Raw genomic sequence first — 22,623 nt, forward strand, 5'->3', positions numbered from 1 at the left:
CCCAGTCCTGTGGGCATTGCAGCAGGTCCGGCGTACAGCAAGGACGGGAGTGGTAACCGGATTGGCTCACCCAGGTCCCCTGTAGAAAGGTCACCGAGCAGCGAGAGCTGTGGCGGGGGGCCCAGACGCACAGGAGAGGTGTTCGTCACCGCCATCGAAGTAGGGGCAACGTGGAGCATCTGCAGTGAATGGTCCCTGCATTACTGTGAGAGCTGAACAGCTAGGTGAGCATGAGGCCGTCAGTATGAACCACATCGGTGCCACCGGGGCTTGTTGTATATGTGTCATAGAACTATGCTGATATCTCTCTCTGTGTGCTGGTGTTCCAATAAACATTTGTTATGAACGGTGTCCGTGCGCCCTTCTTTGCCTCACCCAGACCCAGAGTGGCATGTGCCACAGTACCTTACAATGGTCTAGCTATTTGTGGATAGATGCGCCATCAAGCCAAGTCGAGATCATAGCAACCACTCGTACATTTCCAAAGCAAGGAAAGATGAGAAACGGGTTGTGAATGTTTTCTTCCATGGCTGTTTGGGAGGTACAAATGCGCAAACTCCACACACCCTGAGCTGGATTTCACTCCATACCCACCAAGCAGCCCAGGAACTGTAAGACACTGGCTTGATCTTGCTGAGTAATTTTTACTGGACCAATGCAGGGTGGGTATCTTGCACAGGGTTGCTATAGCAAGAGTGGGGGTTTTACCCATGGTTCTTCAATTGCCAGGCAATAGGTCTACCCTGTAGCAAATATAAACTTAATTGCAGGAAAATATTTAAATTATGTAAGAACTGTCAGTTATGTAAATAACAATTACACATTGAACAGACATGTTTTTACAATTTCCATTATTTACGAATGTGACAATTTGAAACATTATTTCAAACTAGATCATATGCATTACAGGCCAATCGCTGCAAGAGTGCAGTAAACACTGTATTTTTAAAAAAGTCAGCAGCTTCCCTTGGAGGAAGGGCACATTTACTTCCAACCAGTTAGAGGATAATGTTCTTTTTTTTAAGATGTTGATTATTAATTCATGGGTTCTGTCAAACAATAACTGCCTAAAACTTTCAAGTCCACCTAATATAATTTACAGCTCTACTGGGTGTTCACATTACTGAAGATCTCACCTGGTCTCACAATCTGGTCAAGAAATCACGTCAGTGTCTGCATTTCTTGAGAAGGCTGAGGAAATTTGACATGCCAAGCCGAATCCTCAGACGCTTCTATAGGTGTGCAATCGAGAGCGTTCTCACCAACTCTGTCACAGTCTGGTTTGGAAGCTGCACAGTACAGGATCGTAAGGCACTACAGCGAGTGGTGAAAGCTGCTCAAACCATCTCTGGAATGTTCTTACCACCACTGGAGAGCCTATAACAGGCCAGAACCATCGGAAGAACCATTAACATCATCAAGGACAATAGTCATCCCCAGCACAGCCTTTTCACACCCTTACCATCAGGCAGATGCTACAGGAGTGTTAAAGGCAGAACTTCAAGGTTGAAAAACAGTTTTTACCCACAGGCCATCAGGCTTGTGAATGACACCCATCCACTGTCTTTCCACCCATCACGGCAGACACAGATTACCCTCTGAGCCGGAGAGGTGTCAACTACCCCCCGTCCCTCCTACATGCACATACACATCTACAACGCCAATAACATCAGAGACCACAGACTACCTCCGCATACCTTGCGTACACAAATTCACACTCCCCCCTCAACTGCAAATAGACCCAATCTATCTCTGCAGGACTTTGCACATGTACAACTTCCATATTTACATTGCGCACTGCACACTTTATATACGTATATAACCTTGTTTCTTGGATTTTTGCACTAATAGTAATCTTAGTAATTTTAGTAACTTGCAACCTTTCACTAATAGTAATTTCTGTAAATTTGTCATTTATGCCCCCTGTTCTCCTTGTGTTTTTCTTTCCTTATGTCCTTATAATTTATGTCATAGGCTGCTGAGAGGATTCACAGAGTAAGAATCTCATTCTATGGTGTAACGAACTCTTTACTGTACACATGACAATAAACTCTTGAATCTTGAATCTTAAGCGATATATTACACTAGCATGATAAATTGACAACCAGAAAATTATAGTCTGATCAATTTCAAGTCAAGTTAAATTATTAAAATTTGTTACTTGTGTCATAATGTTTGAGTTTAAAAAAAATATTAAATTTTTAGTTTTACAGTAAGCAATACAGTGGTTGACCACAATTTCCCCACACTTGGCTTTATTCCCTCACAAGTCCTGGATGTTTCCTTTTGCTTCTAGCTGGACTCAGAGGAGAGAAAGCAGGGTTATCACTGCTGCTTAGTCCTCATGGCCAGTCTGGTCAGTCTGGTGTAGAGATTTCCGAAATGCTTTGGATGAAAAACGAAGTACAAGAAAACAAAATATGAATGAAAGGATAAAAGACATATTACCTTTTCCATTTATAAAATGCTGAAATGTTAATAGGCAGGGGGTGCGGTGGCGCAGTGGCGCAGTGGGTTGGACCACAGTCCTGCTCTTTGGTGGGTCTAGGGTTCAAGTCTTGCTTGGGGTGCCCTGCGATGGACTGGCATCCCGTCCTGGGTGTGTCCCCTCCCCCTCCGGCCTTATACCCTGTGTTACCAGGTTGGCTCTGGTTCCCTGTGACCCTGTATGGGACAAGTGGTTCTGAAAATGTGTGTGTGTGAAATGTTAATAGTTTTACAGTATGAAATACTTAATAACAAGGGATACCTGCATGACATAGTAAACTATTCCTAAATAGGCAGAAATACATCTTCCAAGAAATAGATCAAATGCTGCAGGCTTCACCCTGTCAAAAAAGACATTATGGAAATCTTTCCAATTAAACTACATCTATAATTTTTATACTTGTATTCTTTAGCCAATAACGAAATGATGAACAAAAGCTTTTCCAAAATCCACTCATTATCCACCAACCTGTACATCATTACTGGTTGTTTCATTTGCTCAAAAAATGTTACCTCTGGATCTCTAGAACAGAAATAATACATTACAAAATGTAGCCTTGGCATCAAATTGCATAGCTGGCTCCAATTGTGCATTGACTGTAGTTTCATTACAATTTCTGGTAGGAAGAGTGGTTGTATCTGAGGTGTGGTGCTGAGTTGCAAGGATTTGTTTATTGTGCATTAAAATGAACAAGCAAATAAATATATCCAGGAGAGTTAAAGTCAAATAGGAGCTTCCATCTTCCACTCAGTTTAAAATATTGTTGAATGAAACCTGGATTTCTATTAAAGGAATTCCAGCAAATCAAGATTATAAAGCTATATAAAATGTCAGTCTTTACTCACAAAAATAAAATGTAAAAAGAGAAATAGAGAAAATGCTAAGATCATTCATATGAGGTGGTGCAGTGGGTTGAACCACAGTCCTGCTCTCTGGTGGGTCTGGGGTTCGAGTCCCGTGTGGGGTGCCTTGCGACAGACTGGTGTCCTGTGCTTGGTATGTCCTCTCCCCCTCTGGCCTTACACCCTGTGTTACTGGGTAGGCTCTGGTTGTGACCCCGTATGGGACAAGCAGTTCTGAAAGTGCGTGTGCTAAAATCATTCATATCAATTTTTCCCCTCATCAGCCTACACTCAATACCCCATAATGACAAAGTGAAAATAAGATTTTAGATTTTTTTAAAATGTATTAAAAATAAAAAGCTAAAATATCAATTCAATTTATTTTATTTTTATAGAGCACTCTTCTCATACAGTAACACTGAGCGCTGACATATCACATTGACATAAGTATTCAGTCTTCAAACACCTGTATTTGGAGATTTTCTGCCATTCTTCTGTGCAGATCCTCTCGACCTCTGTCAGGTTTGATGGGAATCGTCGGTGGACAGCTATTTTCAGTTGTCTTCAGAGATGTTTGATTGGATTCAAGAGCAGGCATTCATGCTTAGGATGCTTAGAATTGAAGCCAAACAGCCCAATCTTGGTTTCATCAGACCAGAGGATCTTGTTTCTCGCAGTCTAAGAGTCCTTTAGGTGCCTTTTTTTTTTTTCCCCCCTGAGAAGAGGCTTCTGTTAGGCCACACTGCAATTAAACCCAGATTGCAGGAGTGTTGCAGTGATGGCTGTCCTTCTGGAAGCTTTGCCTATCTCCACACAGTGTCTCTGGAGCTCACCCAGAGTGACCATTGGGTTCTTGGTCACCAGTCTACAAAAGCCATTCTCCCTCAGTTGCTCAGTTTGGCTGGGTGACCAGTTCTTGAAAGAATCGTGGTTGTTCCAAGTCTTCCATTTAAGAATTATGAGGGCCGTTGTGCTCTTGGGAATCTTCAATGTTGCTGAATTTTTTTGTAGCCTTCCCCAGATATGTGCCTTGACACAATCATGTTTCTAATATCTGCAGGCAATTGCTTTGACCTAATGCCATGGATTTTGCTGGTACACATTATCAGCTGTGGGACCTTGTATAGACAGGTGTGTGCCTTTCCAAATCATGTCCAATAAATTGAATTTACCACAGGTGGACTCCAGACAAGGTGTAGAAACATCTCAAACATGATGAATAGAAAAGGTTTGCATGTGAGCTACATTTCAAGTAGGTCTGAATAATTATGTGTACAATCTTGTTTTCACTGTGTCATTATGGGGTATTGAGTAGAGATTGATGAAGGAAAAGTGAATTGAAACGATGTTAGCATAAGGCTGCAGCATAAGAGAGTGTGAAAAGTGAAGGGGTTTGAATACTTTCTGAACATACTGTATAGTGGACATCTCTGTAAGCTATAGATTCCAAAAAAAAGAATTATGAATCTTCACCTGTTTTACTGGTCAGTGGAATGGGATACCTGACAGATATACAGTATAAACATTACCTGTGGCTGGGTCGAAAAGTGTGTCTGTGGACTTGCTGCAGGTACTGACTCAGCTGCTGCTCCAGGGATCTGACCAGCAGGAGTGGTCCAGGCTCACGATCTAGCAGCTGAGTGGCTCGTGGAACTGCTGAGAGGAAGGACAGCAGTGCAGACAGGCGGCTGTCCTGAATCTCCTGTGGAAACAGAAGTAAAGCAAAATGTCTTCTGACCAGGGGCGTAGCCAGAACTTTTTTTCAGGGGTGACCAAGTAAGACCCAGTGATTTCATTGGGGTGGCCAAAAAAAAAAAAAATCACAGTTGAATGTGACATGCTGTACCAAAATCAAATTCTACAGACAGATATTCTATAAATTCTACAGAATTTGTTTATTACAAACGTACTCAAGAAATTACAGTGGCAGTACCTAGAAATGTCTGTAAAACATTATAATATAATTTAATACGATCCTTATTCTACATTATTTGTATATTTAGATGCTAATGATGCAAATTGGGTATTGGAAATTATTTTTTTATGTTTGCAGATACAACTTATGTAACCTACATTTATCCCTGACTCTTTATCATTTTCAGTTTTACTGTTACTAGTCCTCAGTTTGTAAAAAAGAAAAGAATCTTCCTATCTTGAATCTTCCCGTTTTCCTTCATGCTCTCTACAGTTAAGACAAACACACCTATCAAGAAACACTTTTATTATTATTAAATTAAATAGCTACTTACAAAAAACGGTGACAGACTTAATTTAAGTGAATAATATGGTAACATTTATGTGGTAACATTATTTTTAAAAATTAGCTAGCTAGCAGCTGCAGTAACTTTAGCTAACATTTGCTAAGTTATGCGATATTAATTAAGCTAACATGTTTCTCATGATGAAACACCGCTGTACCTCACTTTAACACAAACTGTCACGAAATGGTAGTGAAATGTAGGTAAATAACACTGATTTTACTCTCCTCATCACCGTATCTTCTTGCGTTGCTCACTTGCGCTGGACTTGGCTGCAGTAACGGTACCGAAATTGAATTTTCCCGCTCTATTCCTCCCTCCTACACACACAGGTTTGTGCCGCATGGGTGGTACGCAGCTCTTCAGCCTAATAGCATTGCACGGAACACTATGTGCGTCATACAAGTACACACACACACACACACACACACACACACACACACATTTTCTGAACCGCTTGTCCCATACGGGGTCGCTGGGAACCGGAGCCTACCTGGCAACACAAGGCGTAAGGCCGGAGGGGGAGGGGACACACCCAGGACGGGACGCCAGTCCGCCGCAAGGCACCCCAAGCGGGACTCGAACCCCAGAGCCACCAGAGAGCAGGTCATACAAGTATAAGCAGCGAAATAAGTCACCTGTCAGTGTGGTCAGAGTTTTTTGCGCTTCAGGGGTGGCCAGAGGGGTAGCTGAGGTTCAGTCAGGGGTGGCACTGGTCACCCATGGCCACCACTTAGCTACGCTCCCTGCTTCTGACCCTTGTGGTCAGCACTCTGTGTGAGAAGAGTCCTCTGTCAAAATAAATTGAACTGGACTGAATAAAAATGCGTGGGTGGGAGAAATACACTTTCCTTCATCACCTCAGAAAAGTCAGTGAGCATTAGCATGGCAGTCAGAGGTCAAACTTCATTAAAAATTAGCCAAGAAAGGCCCTTAGAGCTATAGAACCTATGAGAATACAGCAGGAAGGTGGAATCAGAGTTTAGCTGCACTCAAGATGCACGTAGGCTGTGGCAGGGAATACAAACATTAACAGATTATAAACCAAAGACGCGGACATTGACAGGTGCCGCTCTGTCTCTCCCTGACGAACCAAACGCGTGTTATGGCCGCTTCGACTTCGAGAACTCAGACCTCCCACTGCGCGGCATGTTAATGCCGTCTCTGTAGCACAAGTGAGAAAAACCTTTAGCCGTGTCAACATCTGCAAAGCTGGTGGTCCAGACGGAATTTCAGGAAGAGTTTTAAAGACATGCAGTGAACAACTGGCTGCTGTCTTCATGGACATATTTAACACCTCCTTAAAAAGCTCAACTGTACCCACCTGTTTCAAAAACACTACCATTATCCCTGTTCCTAAGAAAAACAAAGTGAGCTGCCTTAATAACTATCGCCCAGTGGCACTGACCCCCATTGCAATGAAATGCTTTGAAAGGCTGGTGCTGGGACACATTAAGGACACCATCCCAGACACTCTGGACCCACTGCAGTTTGCCTACCACCACAACAGATCCACTGAAGATGCAATACCACACACACGTCACACTATTCTGTCTCACCTGGATAATAAAAACTGCTATGCAAGGCTATTTTTTGTAGACTATAGCTCAGCATTTAACACTGTCATCCCAACCAAGCTGATCCAAAAACTACTAGGGCTGGGACTGAGTGCCGCATTGTGCAATTGGATCGTGGATTTCCTCACCCACAGACCCCAGCATGTGCGGATTGGCAGTAATACGTCTTCCCCACTGATCCTCAACACTGGCACTCCACAGGGAAGCGTCCTGAGCCCAGTGCTATACTCCCTGTTCACACATGATTGTGTGGCCAGTCACAGCTCCAACACCATCATTAAGTTTGCTGACAATACCACCATTGTGGGTCTGATCACCAACAACGATGAGACGGCCTACAGAGAGGAGGTGAGGCTCCTCGCAGAGTGGTGCCAGGACAACAACCTGTCTCTCAATGTCAGTAAAACTAAGGAGCTGGTGATTGACTTCAGGAAACAGGATACGGGTTCAGGCACCCGTCTACATAGGAGGGGACATTGTAGAGAGGGTCAACAGCTTCAAATTCCTCGGGGTCACCCTCACTGCCAAACTCACATGGACTGAACACACAGCATCAACCATCAAAAAGGCCCATCAACGCCTCCACTTCCTCAGGCATCTGAAGAAAGCCAGGATGTCCACTACAGTCCTCACCACTTTCTACAGGTGTGTTGTGGAGTCTGTCCTCACAGGATATATTACATCCTGGGGTGGCAGCTGCTCCATACAGGACAAGAAAGCCCTACAGAGGGTGGTCAAAACAGCTCAGGGAATCATCGGCACACAGCTACCAGCAGTCCAGGACACCTACACCACACGCTGCCTCAGAAAGACGATGCACATCATGAAAGATTATAGTCACCCTGCACGGGCATTTTTCTCTTCTCTGCCATCTGCAAAGCAGCTCAGGTCTATTCGAACCCGCACTGCTAGGTGCAGAAACAGCTTTTACCCCACTGCTGTAAGAGTATACAACCCAAACCAATGTGCCACCTTTAGCAACTAGAGTTGGACTGCTCCTCCCAAGCACACTGGTAATTATACTGTCACTTTAAGCATTCTTATTCTCATTCTCTCGTTCTGAGTTCTCTGGCTGTCAACTGGCATTATTGTTACTACTGTTACCATTATTTATTGTTATTGCTGTTGCACTACTCACTGTCATTGTCATTGTTTTGTATGTCATTGTTTTGTTTGTGCAGTATTTCTATTGTCTCTGTCTTTGTCCATAGTCTCTGGAGAAGCATTCAGGAAGAATTTCATGATACTTGTACGTGGTACTTCTACCTATGACAATAAACTAAACTTGAACTTGTTCATGTTACATAGAAAAGTTATGTTTATCGCATACTTATGCAAATAAATGTAAATTAAATACGCAGAAACAGAAAGTGATGTAGGATGCATATGCACAAACTATTAAGCAGAGGCTGCATTGTCCTTGGTGTGTTAATATACACACACACACATTTTCAGAACCGCTTGTCCCATACAGGGTTGCGGGGAACCGGAGCCTAACCCAGCAACACAGGGCATAAGGCCGGAGGGGGAGGGGACACACCCAGGACGGGACGCCAGTCCGCCGCAAGGCACCCCAAGCAGGACTCGAACCCCCGACCCACTGCAGAGCAGGACCCGGTCCAACCCACCGCGCGCCACCGCGCGCCACCGCTGTGTTAATATAATAAATATAAAACAAATCTACAATGGTTTATGTGTTTTGTCCAATGTAAAGATAGAAATTTAATAATATCTCTATTCTGTGTACATTTTTTTAAAAATCTTTGCCTTTCAAACATCCTGTATTCCTATGTGATGTCTTTTAGTATAAAACTCTCTAGTCTTGTTATGTCATCAGTTACTAACCCTTTATTTTTTATTGACCATTGTTTCTACCTCTGACGAGACCTGAGGAGACAAAGTGTAATACCAGCACTCTTTGTTGGCGGATCTGATGACTGCATGCCAAAGTCGACGAGACTAAACTGAACATCAGCTCCTAAGCTTATTAGCTTCTTATGTCTGTACTAATGTTATCAATACCTGTATAAGTTTGCTTTAGTCTTTTTCTATGTAAAATGCCAAGGGGGATGGGCAGCCACTGGCACTTGGACCCTCAGAGATTTATTTCTCACCTTTGCCTTCCAGTTGACTTACCTATAGCTTTAATACCTAATATAGCTCTTGTAGTAATTAAATGTAGAGATAACCTTTTATTTGTTTTTTATCCTGATCCTTCGTTCACCACAATGTGTCACTGGGTGAGAAGGGTGCTCTATAAAAATAAATTGAATCGAATGGAATTTATGTGAACAACATAAAGTACAGTACTGCATAGCATTAATACTTATTTATTGTATGTAATTTTCTATGTGTGTTTTATATGAAGGAAAAGGATAAAAATAACACAACACAAGTGCACGAACATTGTAAAAACATGAATTATCCTTGATGTGTCATTAACAGGTTCGGGTGGGGCCAGTTCTGCCTTACGTAAATTTCGGATTGCATAAGGGTTTCCGGAAACTGTCAAGTACAACATCTTACCATGTGACCCTTAAAAAGTTGCAGCTCCTTAGGGGACCCCTAAAATGAAACCAAAAGGAATAAAAAAGCTTGAAATGGCAAACATTCACTCATCCGGCCATGCATAATGAAAGATTCAATTACTTTTGTTACTAACCTTAATTTAACTGAAAGCGCTTGTTTAAAGTGAATTACAATAGTACTCAGTTCATGATAACCCTATTCAGATGGTAGTATATATTTAGTGGAGGAATGCAGAATATCTACTGACATTGACCAGTTGAACCTATTTGACCTCGCAAACTCCCATGCCCACAAGGCAACTCACACTAGAGTTGCTCCAAATACCTCAAGCTTTGAAAAGAGAGGACACACTTCAGAAGAGACAGGGGGTGGGGAGTGGCAAATACTTTTTCTTTTTTTTTAATAAATAAAAATATGCAATTATTGCTTTGTTTCTAACAGGATGTAATGGCAGATATTCCTGATACCTGACCTGAAATAACTGAATTAAGTCCAAGATGACACCACCTAAATGGTCCAAATTGGGCCCTGTAACAAACTTATTGAGCATTACAAGTAGCAGAATTTGAACCAAAGAACTTCTGTCAGAAATACCTCCCAGTGCCCGGGCTGTTTGGGTATAAGCTCAGTCTGTGTAGTTTGTGTGTTTTTCCCATGTTTGAATTTAATCTCGATACTTTGATTTCCTCCCACAGGCCAAAGACTAATATGTTCAGGGTAACAGGTGACTCCAAATTGCCTTTAGTGTGTGAACAGTGAAAAATCTGAAAACACACAGCCGGTCTAGAGTCACACCAGCAATACTAGCACAGCGTTAATAAAACGAAACAGACCCAGGACACTGGTATCTATTCCAGTTCACAGGGACACTGAGGATGTCGAGCCCACCCAAAACGCAGGATAAAGGGGCTCAGTGAATGTGGAGGTGAAGCTGTACAGGTGGGTCAGTTCACCAGAGGAGACACTGTAGAAGGACAGAGTGCCGGACATACAGTCCACACACACTCCTACCCTGTGGGAGGGGGGGGGTACAGGTATTTCAGTGTGAATCTTATTGTGACTGACGTAGTAACTCTTATCAGAGCAGAACAGAACCCAGGACTTGTTGCTGAATCCAAGCCCACAGTCATCACTGTTTCCTTTCCTCCTGATTCCTTTATAAGTCACTCCTATTTCAGCCCCATTTCCAGTCCACTGAACTTCCCAGTAACAGCGACCAGACACACTCTCTACACACAAAACTTGATACCAACAGTCAAATCTGTCTGGATGATCAGGATGTTTCTGTTCCTCTTCACTCCATGTCACCTTCATGTTGTCCTCAGACAGATACAGGTGTGTGTTTGCTGTGTTGGGGTCCAGTGTGAGCTGGCAGAAGTCTGCAGATGAAACACAGTAAAAATGCTGTGAAGCTCTGGCCTCAGTTCTCATCTCAAACTCTTCACACCTGAGAGAGTTAGACCTGAGAGACAATGACCTGCAGGATTCAGGAGTGAAGATACTCTCTGCTGGACTGAGGAACAAACACTGTAACCTGGACACACTGAGGTCAGTACTACTGGGGAATAAACACGGTACGTGATCAGTAATGTGTGTATCAGTGAGAATACAGTGTTCAGTGTGTGTGTGTCTCTCTACAGACAGTCTAACTGTGGTATCAGAGAGGAATGCTGTGCTTCTCTGACTTCAGCTCTGCTTTCGAACCCCTGTTCACACCTGAGAGAACTGGATCTGAGCTACAATCACCCAGGAGACTCAGGAGTGAAATTGCTCTCTGATCCACTGGAGAATCCACACTGTAAACTGGAGACAGTGCAGTAAGTACTATGTGTGTGTGTGTGTGTGTGTGTGTGTGTGTGTGTGTGTGTGTGTGTGTGTGTGTGTGTGTGTGTGTGAGATTACTGCTAACCCACATACATGTCACAGGGCTCTGTATTTCCACACAGTTCACAGACAGGCTGTGTGTGTCTCTCAGTCACTGTGCATCCTTCTGCTTCTCCTACAGTGTGGATCATGGTGGACAATGCAAGATCAGACCAGGACCAAGGAAATGTAAGTGTGTTTGTCCTGAAGAGTTGCCTTCAGATGCTCATGATGATGGTGTGTGTGAGACTCTTCCTCCTGTCTGTGTGATTGGTGTCTTCCTCATCACTGCTGTGTCACTGATGTCAGGACAGTTGGGAGTGTTTTCTGATGCAGATCAGATCCACACCACTTGCTCACTCTGATGTTTATTCTATACACATATAACACTCTGTTGTCGATGAGCAGCAGCTGCTGGGCTGTATTTCCCCTCCAGCAAACACACTGTGCTCTGCTGTACACATCTCACACACATAGCTGTTGTATACAGGAGTAAATGTTATATCATTTACCTGTCTTCTTCATTTCAGGATTACTTTTTCGAATGCATTTCACTGTGAGGTGTGTGTAACGTATCTATGTGTTGGAACTGATCTTTTTTATTTGAGGTTTTCAATAATGAGGCACAATAAGCTGAAAAAGCTGGTTTATTACAGTTCTCACCACATGTTCTCCACCACAGATACACACTCTTACACATCTGTCCTGTCTTTTTATACTGCTCAAACTGCCTTATGTCCTTGTACAAGAGACACAGACCTTCCAAGGTCTTCACCCAGTTGCATTTAAATGGATTTTTATCAGTAGCACAAACACACAGTTCCAGAAACTTCTACAGCAGGACATATCACAGACACACATGGAAGGCATACAGAGATGAATGGTGAATAATATAATAGAAATAATAACAGGAGACAAAGTCAGAATACAGCTAAATACATCAAAATCAATGTAATAGTGAAAAAATCATTTGAAAGAGGATATATTTTAAATTTGTGAAAGTAATTTTAAAAGTGAATGTGTTTTGTTTACTTTTGACCACTGATTTAAAGTATAATATGGGTAAATTAAAGGTAGTAATTTTGTAGTAATACTGAGCATACTGTAAGTTTTATTTTTAATTCTTGTGAAGTTATGTAACTGTTGTAACTTAAGGTGAGATGGCCAGGCGCCACTGATTGTAAGGAGTGGACCTCTGTTAACAATGATTTGAGAGGGATTTTAAATGGTTTGAAGGGTACGGCTGAGTCTAAGATAAACCAATTGGGTGAGATTATATATGACTATGGGGAGAAGAGATTTGGGGTGTTTGAGAAGAAGCGTAAAGGTGAGCAGAGCAGGTTAAAGTCAAGAAGGCAGATGGAAATTGAGAGGTTGATTCAGGAAAGAAGACACCTAAAAAAGCTTTGGAAACGAGCAGATGAGGAAGGTAGAAGTGGTATTAATATCTTGCAGGAAGAATTGAAACGTAGATTGGTAGTGTTGAGGAGAGCGGAAAAGCTTAGATTGAGGAGGAAGAAGAAGGAACAGGCTAGGGTGGCATTTTTTAAGGACCCATTTAAATTTGTGAAGTCCTTGCTTGAGCAAGAGAAGTCTGGGTGTTTAGATGGTCCAAGGAGGGAGTTGGAGAGCTATCTGAGGGAAATGCACACCGATGGTGCAAGTGAGAGGGTTTTTGAAGTACCTGCAGATATTCCTCCATTAGGGGAGATTGTGGTACAAATGGATATGTGTCCTCCAAGGTTGAAAGAAGTACAAGAGGTGGTACGGTGTGCAAGGGCAGCATCTGCTCCAGGACCCAATGGGGTTCCTTACCGGGTGTACAAAGGTGCCCCAGACATCTTAAAGTTTTTGTGGAAGCAGATGGTGGTCGTACGGAAAAAAGGTATTATTCCAAAGGAATGGCGGCGAGCAGGAGGAGTGTTTATACCCAAAGAAAAAGATGCGGTAGATATAGGGCAATTCAGGCCAATATGCCTTCTTAACGTTGAAGGTTAAATATTTTTTAGTGTTGTGGCGCAGAGGTTGTCTGCATATTTGTTGGTCAACAATTTAATTGACACCTCTGTGCAGAAGGCAGGAATTGCGGGTTTTTCAGGCTGTTTAGAACATTGTAGTATGATTTGGCATCAGATGAAGGAGGCCAAGATGGAAGGTAAAGACCTCCATGTGATCTTTTTGGACTTGGCAAATGCCTTTGGTTCAGTACCGCATGTTTTGTTGTGGAGGGCATTTGATTTCTTTAAAGTCCCAGAGTGTATTACGAGACTGGTTAAGGTGTATTTTGAAGACATTCAGTTTTATTTTTGTACCAAGCAATACACCACATCTTGGCAGCAGCTGGGGATTGGTATAATGGCCGGATGCACAATCTCGCCTCTGGCTTTTACCATGGCTATGGAGGTGTTAATAAGGGCATCGAGATGGGTGGTTGGGGGTATGAGGCTGAAGGATGGTTCTCGCCTTCCACCAATCAGAGCGTATATGGATGATATGACTCTGCTTACTACTACTGTCCCACGTACTCGTCGCTTATTAACGAAGTTGAATGGAAATCTAAAACTGGCCGGATTGAAAATTAAACCTAGTAAGTGTAGGAGTTTGTCGATAGTTAAAGGAAAGTTATCACGGGAGAATTTCCAGATTGATAGGGAAAAGATTCCGTCAGTGGCTGAAAGGCCAATTAAGAGCTTGGGTCGCTGGTATGATTCTTCATTTAGCGACAAGGAGCAGGTCAAAAGATTAAGGGAGGATGTTGTACAGGCAATTAATAGGATTGATAAATCTTTTTTGCCAGGGAAGCTGAAGGTTTGGTGCCTTCAGTTTGGTTTATTGCCTCGTATTAGATGGCCGCTAACTATATACGAGGTCTGTATGTCAGAGGTTGAAAGACTGGAAAGGGTTATGAGCAAAGCTATTAGGAGATGGTTGGGGGTTCCTCATTGTTTGAGCAGTGTGGCTTTGTATGGAAAGGGGGTCTTGGAATTACCACTGACTAGCCTCGTGGAAGAATTCAAGTGTGCCAAGGTTGGTTGTGCGCACGGATAGTGTACTTCATTGAATTAACAATACCCTTCGAAGACTCATTGGAAGATGCCTTTGAGAGGAAGAAATTGAAGTACTCTGAGTTGGCTGGTGAGGTGAGGGAGCGAGGCTGGCAGTGCGTTATTAGACCAGTGGAGATCGGTACTAGAGGGTTTGTTGCAAAATCAACCACGTTGCTACTGTTGGAGTTTGGTTTTAGGGGTCAGTCGTTAAGAGCAGCCATTAAAGGCTTGTCAGAGGTAGCAGAAAGATCCAGTCAGTGGTTGTGGATGAGAAGGCACCAGGGTGTTTGGGGGAAGCACACTTGAGTGGGGAGTACTCGCCTAGGTGAACATCAATGGTTTGAGTTTTGTTGTCACCTCCATATGCTGATGTGGTGTATTGGTTGGTTGTTGGTGGTTGGGGTGGGTTTTTTGTGGGTGGAGTCGCTGGGATGGCACTGTGGGCATGGAGGGGGGTGGGTCTGGGACGCCAGATCTTGCTGTTGAGCCTTCTGGAGGTGTCGTGGGCTCAATTCAATGAAACATCAACGAAGGAAGGTGCCCACTTGACAACCCCAACGAAGTGCACGCGGTGGCTCCCGGCAAGGAGGATGGTGTTTGCCCATGATGTGGGCTGATTTTTTTTTTTTTTTTTTCTTTTTTGTGAAGGGAATTGTTTGGTGGGGTTTTGGGAGGGATGGAATATTGCGGCGTGGTTGGTTTGTGTCTAGCCCCCTTGATTTTGGCACGAGGGGTTGAACATCTTTCCCTGTGTATTATTGTATGGGTAAATTAAAGGTAGTAATTTTGTAGTAATATTGAGCATGCTGTAAGTTTTATTTTTAATTCTTGTGAAGTTATGTAACTGTTGTAAGTGTAAAGTGTTGAAATTGTTCTGCCCATCAGTGTGGAGGGCTGCCTTACATTTACATACGTGTAGTAACACTAAGTTAACAGTGAGAACACAAAGTTCACTACAAAAACAATAAACTGTAATAAAGTTTCATTTGCATTCATTCATTCATGAGACACTTTTCTCCAAAGTGATGTTGAGCTTAGAGAAAACAGAAGTTCATCTGTAACCCGGTGACTAAATGATCACACAAGGTTGAGTAGAATTTCAGAGAGATTTAATCTTAGGCTCAGAGAGATATTTACTCTCCTGAGTCCCAACCAAATAATAAACTGCAGCTACTGAAATATAGAAATGTCCCAAAAATGATAGGTCACCATCATGTTACAATTAACTCTTAATAATAAAACAAGCACAATAAAATAATAATAATAAATCAAGCCAATTTGTCTACAGATGGCAGTAATACAGTTTCACACAGTTACATTTACAGGATTTGGTGAAATTTGTGTTTTATCTGGAGATTTAACACTGTTTTAACTATGTTTTGACTGTGTTTCATCTGCAGACTTCTGCCAGCTCACACTGGACCCCAACACAGCAAACACACACCTGTACCTGTCTGAGGACAACAGGATGGTGGCATGGAGTGGAAAGGAACAGAAACATCCTGATCATCCAGACAGATTTGACTGTTTTAGACAAGTTGTGTGTGTAGAGAGTGTGTCTGGTCGCTGTTACTGGGAAGTTCAGTGGACTGGAAATGGGGCTGAAATAGGAGTGACTTATAAAGGAATCGGGAGGAAAGGAGGCAGTGATGACTGTCGGCTTCGAAACAATAATAAGTCCTGGGTTCTGTTCTGTACTGAGAAGAGTTATTACGTCAGTCACAACAACATACACTCTGCCACAGCTGTACCCCCCTCATGCAGAGTAGGAGTGTATGTGGACTGTATGTCCGGCGCTCTGTCCTCCTACAGTGTCTTCTCTGGTGAACTGACCCTCCTGTACAGGTTCACCTCCACATTCACTGAGCCCCTCTGTCCTGCATTTTGGGTTTATAGTTATTCCTCAGTGTCCCTGTGTAAACTGGAATAGATAAGTGTCCTGGGTCTGTTTCGTTTTATTACCACTGATTGTTGGTGTAACTTTAGACCGGCTAGTTTTCCTAACTCGCAGTTAGGAAAGTGATGTGGAAATGGAAGTGATGATGGGACTCCGTCCGTGGTCCTTGTACTGGAGTTTTGGTGTGGAGAGGGCTTTACTGAGAAACATCCATTGTGTCCAGAGGTACTGTATATTTGATCAGTTTTTAATAGCTTTATTACATTTAGGATAGTTTGGGGGGGTGTACTAGTGTACTAGTGTACATCAGTGTACCTGTGGCCCTAGGTGAAGTGTTTCTAGCTGCAGCACAGTGTGGTCACACAGGACAGGTGAGGTGAACGAGGAGGACAGGTAGGCAGCAGAGGCACAAACAGACACACCTTTAGGAGGTGCAGCTGCTCTTTTTCTTTGGCCAGGTCACGTGTTGCCGGTCGGACTGGATCTGAGCGACACGGGTCCCTCCTTCCGCGCTTCAACACAAAGAGGCATTTATGAGCAGATGGGAGAAACACTAGTTCACTGCTACGTGTGGAAATGATAAATTTGACTTTATGAATCATAAAGTGTGATCATGGAGTCCGGCACGGAGTGAAATGATCGCCGGTCGAGTGAACGAACAGAGGACGAAAGTAACAGAGGCAGAAAAATATACAAATACATACATAGCATTCAAATATATACACATACATACATACATACACACATATACACACACACGCACACACACGCACACACACACACACACACACACACACACACACACACACACACACACACACACACACACACACACACACAGCAGATGGATAGTATAGTGGTAAGATCTGGGAAGCTGGGGTTCGAATCCCGGTCATGGCCTACCTCTAGTAGGGGGTTCTTAGGAAGACCTCCTTATGCTTGGCTCTGCCTACCTGGGCTATGAGAGTGAAAAACAAAGAGAGCCATCCTGGCTCAGATGTTGCCTGGATTAACAAGGTCTGTGCCAGATGTTGGGGAACCAGGACATACTGATAAGTGGGCTACTGGAACTAGAACAAGGCATGCATGGACAAGAGATGAGAATAGGGAACTGTTGGAATGCTACTACACAAGTAACTCCAGTGAAAGGGGTTACATGAAGAGGATGTGGGACCTATGGATACTTTGAAACCCAACATCAAGACTAATGCCTAAACACCTAGTAGCTCAGTGTTACAACATCCGCAAGAAACAACTGCTATCACAACTAGAGATTGATGAGGTACAACACAAATGTTACGGCAAGGGGGAGCCAGGACAACAGGTCAGGGGGGAGATATCATCATCATCATCCCCACACTCTGAGATTGGGTACCAAGCCCCAAGAACAATGAGCCCTTGTAAGCTGAATGCAAGAACAGCTGACCTAAGAGATAAGATCATGGCTAAGAAGGATACCTGGAGCCCCTGTGGCTGATTAGCAAGACCAAGTGAAGTACCTACTGAAAGTCTACTAGAAGATGTGAATGCAGCACTATGAACAATCCCTACTGAGACCAACCAGCTGCTGTACAACACAGCAACAGTAATCCTTGAGATGCTTGGATACAAAATGAATCCCAAGCAGTATCCTGCATAGAAAAGAAGGCTAGAGGCCAAGATCAAGGAAAACTGACATGATCCATGCCTTCTGGCAAAAGAAGCTAACTGCAACACAAATGAACCAGCTGCTAATGGATGGGACCCACCCTGAATGGTTAACAGAAGGCTGGACAGTCCTGATCCTGAAGGACCCCCAGAAAGGAGCGGTCCCATCCAACTATCGCCCGATAACCTGCCTCTGCACAACATGGAAGCTGCTCTCAGGTATCATAGTGGTTAAGATGAACAGGCATATGGTTCAATACAGGAGCGGGGCCCAGAAAGGAATTGGTAGAAACACCAGCTACTGGTAGACAGAACAGTCACTTGAGACTGCAAGACCAGACAGATCAACTTGTGCACCGCCTGGATTGACTACAAGAAAACCTATGACTCGATGCCTCACTCATGGATCCTGGAATACTTAGAACTATACAAAATCAACAGGACACTAAGAGCCTTCATCAGGAACTCAATGGGGCAGTGGAAAACAACCCTAGAGGCCAACTTCAAGCAAATTGCGCAAGTCACCATCAAGTGCGGCATCTACCAAGGAGATGCATTGTCCCCACTGCTGTTCTGCATAGGCCTGAACCCCCTCAGCTAGATCATCACCAAGACTGGCTACGGATACTGACTACAGAATGGGGTAAACATCAGTCACCTCCTCTACATGGATGACATCAAGCTGTATGCCAAGACTGAACGAGACATCGATTCCCTGATCCACACCACCAGGATCTACAGCAATGACATCGGAATGTCATTCAGATTGGATAAGTAACTGGATGGTAACAAAGAGAGGGAAGGTAGTCGGAACTGAGGGGATTGTACTACCTGAAGGCAACATAGCAGATGTTGAGGACAGCTACAAGTACCTTGGAATCCCGCAGGTGCATGAGAATCATGAAGAGGCCGCAAGGAAAGCAGCAACTGCCAAACACCTGCAGAGAGTAAGGCAAGTCCTGAGAAGTCAGCTGAATAGGAAGAACAAGGTCCGGGCTATCAACACCTACGCCCTGCCGGTCATCAGATACCCCGCTGGCATAATAAGCTGGCCAAAAGAGGAGATAGAAGCCACTGACATCAAGACAAGGAAGCTCCTGACAATGCATGGAGGGTTTCACCCCAAATCCAGCACCCTGAGGCTGTACGCTAAGCGGAAAGAAGGAGGCAGAGGACTAGCGAGCGTCAGAGCCACTATCCAGGATGAAACAACAAAGATCCTTGACTACATCAGGAAGATGGCCCCAACTGATGAGATACTTAGTGAATACCTCAGGCAGCAGAAACCTGAGAAGGAGGATGAGGAAGAACAGGAACCATCATGGAAGGACAAACCCCTACATGGTATGTACCACCGTCAGATTGAAGAAGTGGCTGATATTGAAAAATCATACCAGTGGCTGGACAAAGCTGGACTGAAAGACAGCACAGAGGTATTAATCATAGCAGCACAGGAACAAGCTCTAAGTACAAAATCAATAGAGGCCGGGGTCTACCACACCAGGCAAGACCCCAGGTGCAGGCAGTGCAAAGATGCCCCTGAGACAATCCAGCACATAACAGCAGGGTGTAAGATGTTAGCAGGCAAGGCATACATGGAACGCCATAACCAAGTCGCTGGCATAGTGTACAGGAACATCTGTGCCGCGTATGGGCGGGAAGTCCCAGGATAAAAGTGGGATACACCCCCAAGGTTGGTTGAGAATGACCAAGCTAAGATCCTGTGGGACTTCCAGATCCAGACTGACAAACTGGTAATGGCTAACCAACCGGACATAGTAGTGGTGGACAAACAGAGGAAGAAAGTCGTAGTGATAGATGTCTCCATCCCAAGCGATGGCAACATCAGAAAGAAAGAACATGAGAAGCTTGAGAAATACCAAGGACTGAGAGAGGAGCTAGAAAAGATGTGGAAGGTGAAGGCAACAGTGGTCCCCGTGGTAATCGGAACACTTGGGGCTGTGACCCCTAAGCTGGGAGAGGGGCTCCAGCAGATCCCGGGAACAACATCCGAGATCTCTGTTCAGAAGAGTGCGGTCCTAGGAACAGCTAAGATACTGGGCAGAACCCTCAAGCTCCCAGGCCTCTGGTAGAGGACCCGAGCTTGAAGGAGTAAGACCGCCCGCAAAAAGGGAGGGCTGAGTGGGAAATTTTTATATATATCTGCATATACAGAAAAGTGGCACAAAAGTTTAGGATGTAAAAACATATACATATCAGCCATGTTCGCTATGCTCGCGCATGAGTCTCGTTACCTGTGACCGCAGCCTCACTTGTGCACGAGCCCACACGGCCGGCGAAACACACATCTGCACACATGCCCCGCACACCTGCGAGCGCCCCACACCCAAAGAGCCATGATAGAGGAACACGTGTCTCGCAGTGCAGTAAGATGAAGAAGGTGGTGGTCACCGGTCAGTCTTCATCACTGTGAATATGCTTGATGATACATTTTTGTCTACAGTACTTGATTTTTTTTTTGTTCTGAATAGAATGCATGTTGTGTCTTTAGTAGGCAAGGGAAGCAGGAGAATTATTATTCAAAGATTTGAATAATGAAAACGAACAAGCCCGTAATACACCAAGTCAACATCACCACGTATAAGACAAGTCTTCTCTTTTTGATGTAGAACTACGTCTTTATCCTCATTAGGTGGGGGGGGGGTAACTTGGGAATTGACTGTCACGAAAAAATGCAACCCCTCTCACTGCTACTGCTCGCAGATGAAAAGACACAGAGAGATACTGCATATACCGTTGGACAGAGGAAGGAACACCGCATCGAACGACATATGAACGGCCGCTGTCGGTTCAGCCTGAGTGAGCTGGTAACGTTGCGAAAATGTCCCACATTTGGCTCGTTATGGAGTTGCCGTGTGTTGCACTATATGTCATCACATTTTAACCACATCATAGTGGTGACATCAGTACCTCAGTTCGTCGCTAGAGAGCCGCGCTATCGGACACATATCACACCGGCAGGAAAACCTTAATTTAGACCGAGGTAGGGGGCCCAAAGGCGAATAAGACACCGGCCAAGACACCGGCTCAGCGAAAGCGTGAGCAGCATGCTCGGGACAAGGCGGCGTGGGACGCTGCAAAATCGCCTCAGGAGGCCTCGGAGCCGCAACCATCGACTTCTCGTGCACCCGACATCACCGTGCAGGATGAGCCCATGGACACGCATGCAGCAGTGACAGACCTGATATCTGGGCCGAGTGGGTCGGGGCAGCAGGGCGCCGAAGACACCGACGCTGAGACGAGTGATCATCGACGAAGTCAGCATGATCAGCGCTGGTGTCCTAGGCACCATCCACTCGCGCATGGCCAACATCAACTTCAACGATTCTTTTGGCGGCATGAACGTCATCTTCTGTGGCAATATCGTACTTCTCACATCATCACCCCATTCTTGCCGTGTCTGATTCCACTGAATCTGTAGAATGCTGTGATTTGTCGCCCAATAAACGCTGACTGCAAACACAACCTCGTTTCATTTCTCGCACCACCCACACGTAGTTCTACGTAAATATATGCAGCATAGTAAAGCTATGCACCTGACAATTATCTTTCTAATGGCATCACAAAACCTTGAACGCCAACTAGCAGTACGCCAATGCAAAACACCACATATCCACCACATATTCCCCCCTTACTTAAGGAATTCTTCCTGTAATCACAAACAGTACATGCAATAGGAAAGGCAAGCAGTACATTAGCTATCAAGCAACCACTTCACATGCATATGAAAATACACTATACAACACACTGAAAGAATGCAAGTAGCTCATAAATTTTTAACAACACTTTTCAACAGTATAGAACATTTCAACAGCACTTAAATGTCCATGTTAATTCTGTAACTAGTGTACATAGTCCTTCAGCCAAACCGGCTCATTCCTTTGACGTTTCTCATGGAAACAAGCATCCAAAGGCACAGGATTTTCAGACCAGGGCGTGTGAGATGAAAGCAGGCCAGGCAGTGGGGGAAAGGGGCAGAGACGGGGACAAAGCAGCCGCAGCCGGGGCTAATCACGTACCCTATTTCTTCCCCTGGGCACGGCAGCGAGAGAGAACTGGCAGAGGAGAACTGATGCCGAGAGGACCGAGAGCAAACAACCACGACCACGAGTCAAGTCCCCATCATACCTGTTCCCTGTTCCACCCTCTTTCCTTCTTCCCAACTAGGAGATAATAAACCCAAGTCGAATAGACGAGCATCCTACCTGGCGACCATTTCCTCTGTTACAGTGGTGCCAAAACCTGGGATTGAACCAGGTGATGGACGGGGAACAGCTGGAATGCCTACTCCAGCGACTGTAGCTGTAACACCAGGAATCGCTGGATGCCACCATGGCGGTCAAGCTCGCCGGGCCCTGGTGGAAGCTCTGGCTACCCTCACTGACCGCCCAGTCTTGCCTGCCTCTGGCCCCGTCCACCTCCCCAAGATGGCCCTGGAAGATGACCTGGAAACG

At 44.4% G+C, this 22,623-nt stretch overlaps 2 protein-coding genes across 2 annotated transcripts; one reads left to right on the plus strand and one right to left on the minus strand.

Moving 5' to 3' along the window:
* Window positions 1-10,552: 10,552 nt before the first annotated feature.
* LOC114910562 (stonustoxin subunit beta-like) lies at window positions 10,553-11,083 on the minus strand (the record flags this gene model as incomplete). Its single annotated transcript, XM_029252221.1, has 1 exon — window positions 10,553-11,083. A coding segment is annotated over one exon (531 nt), but the record flags the coding sequence as incomplete, so codon positions are not given.
* A 16-nt stretch (window positions 11,084-11,099) lies between these two features.
* Window positions 11,100-16,534, plus strand: LOC114910563 (neoverrucotoxin subunit beta-like; the record flags this gene model as incomplete). The annotated part of the gene is made up of 4 exons (XM_029252222.1): window positions 11,100-11,242; window positions 11,335-11,511; window positions 11,700-11,746; window positions 16,005-16,534. Coding segments are annotated over 4 exons (897 nt in total), but the record flags the coding sequence as incomplete, so codon positions are not given.
* Window positions 16,535-22,623: the final 6,089 nt, after the last annotated feature.

Source organism: Scleropages formosus, chromosome 5 (genome assembly GCF_900964775.1).
Source record: "Scleropages formosus chromosome 5, fSclFor1.1, whole genome shotgun sequence".
Taxonomy (NCBI): Eukaryota; Metazoa; Chordata; class Actinopteri; order Osteoglossiformes; family Osteoglossidae; genus Scleropages; species Scleropages formosus.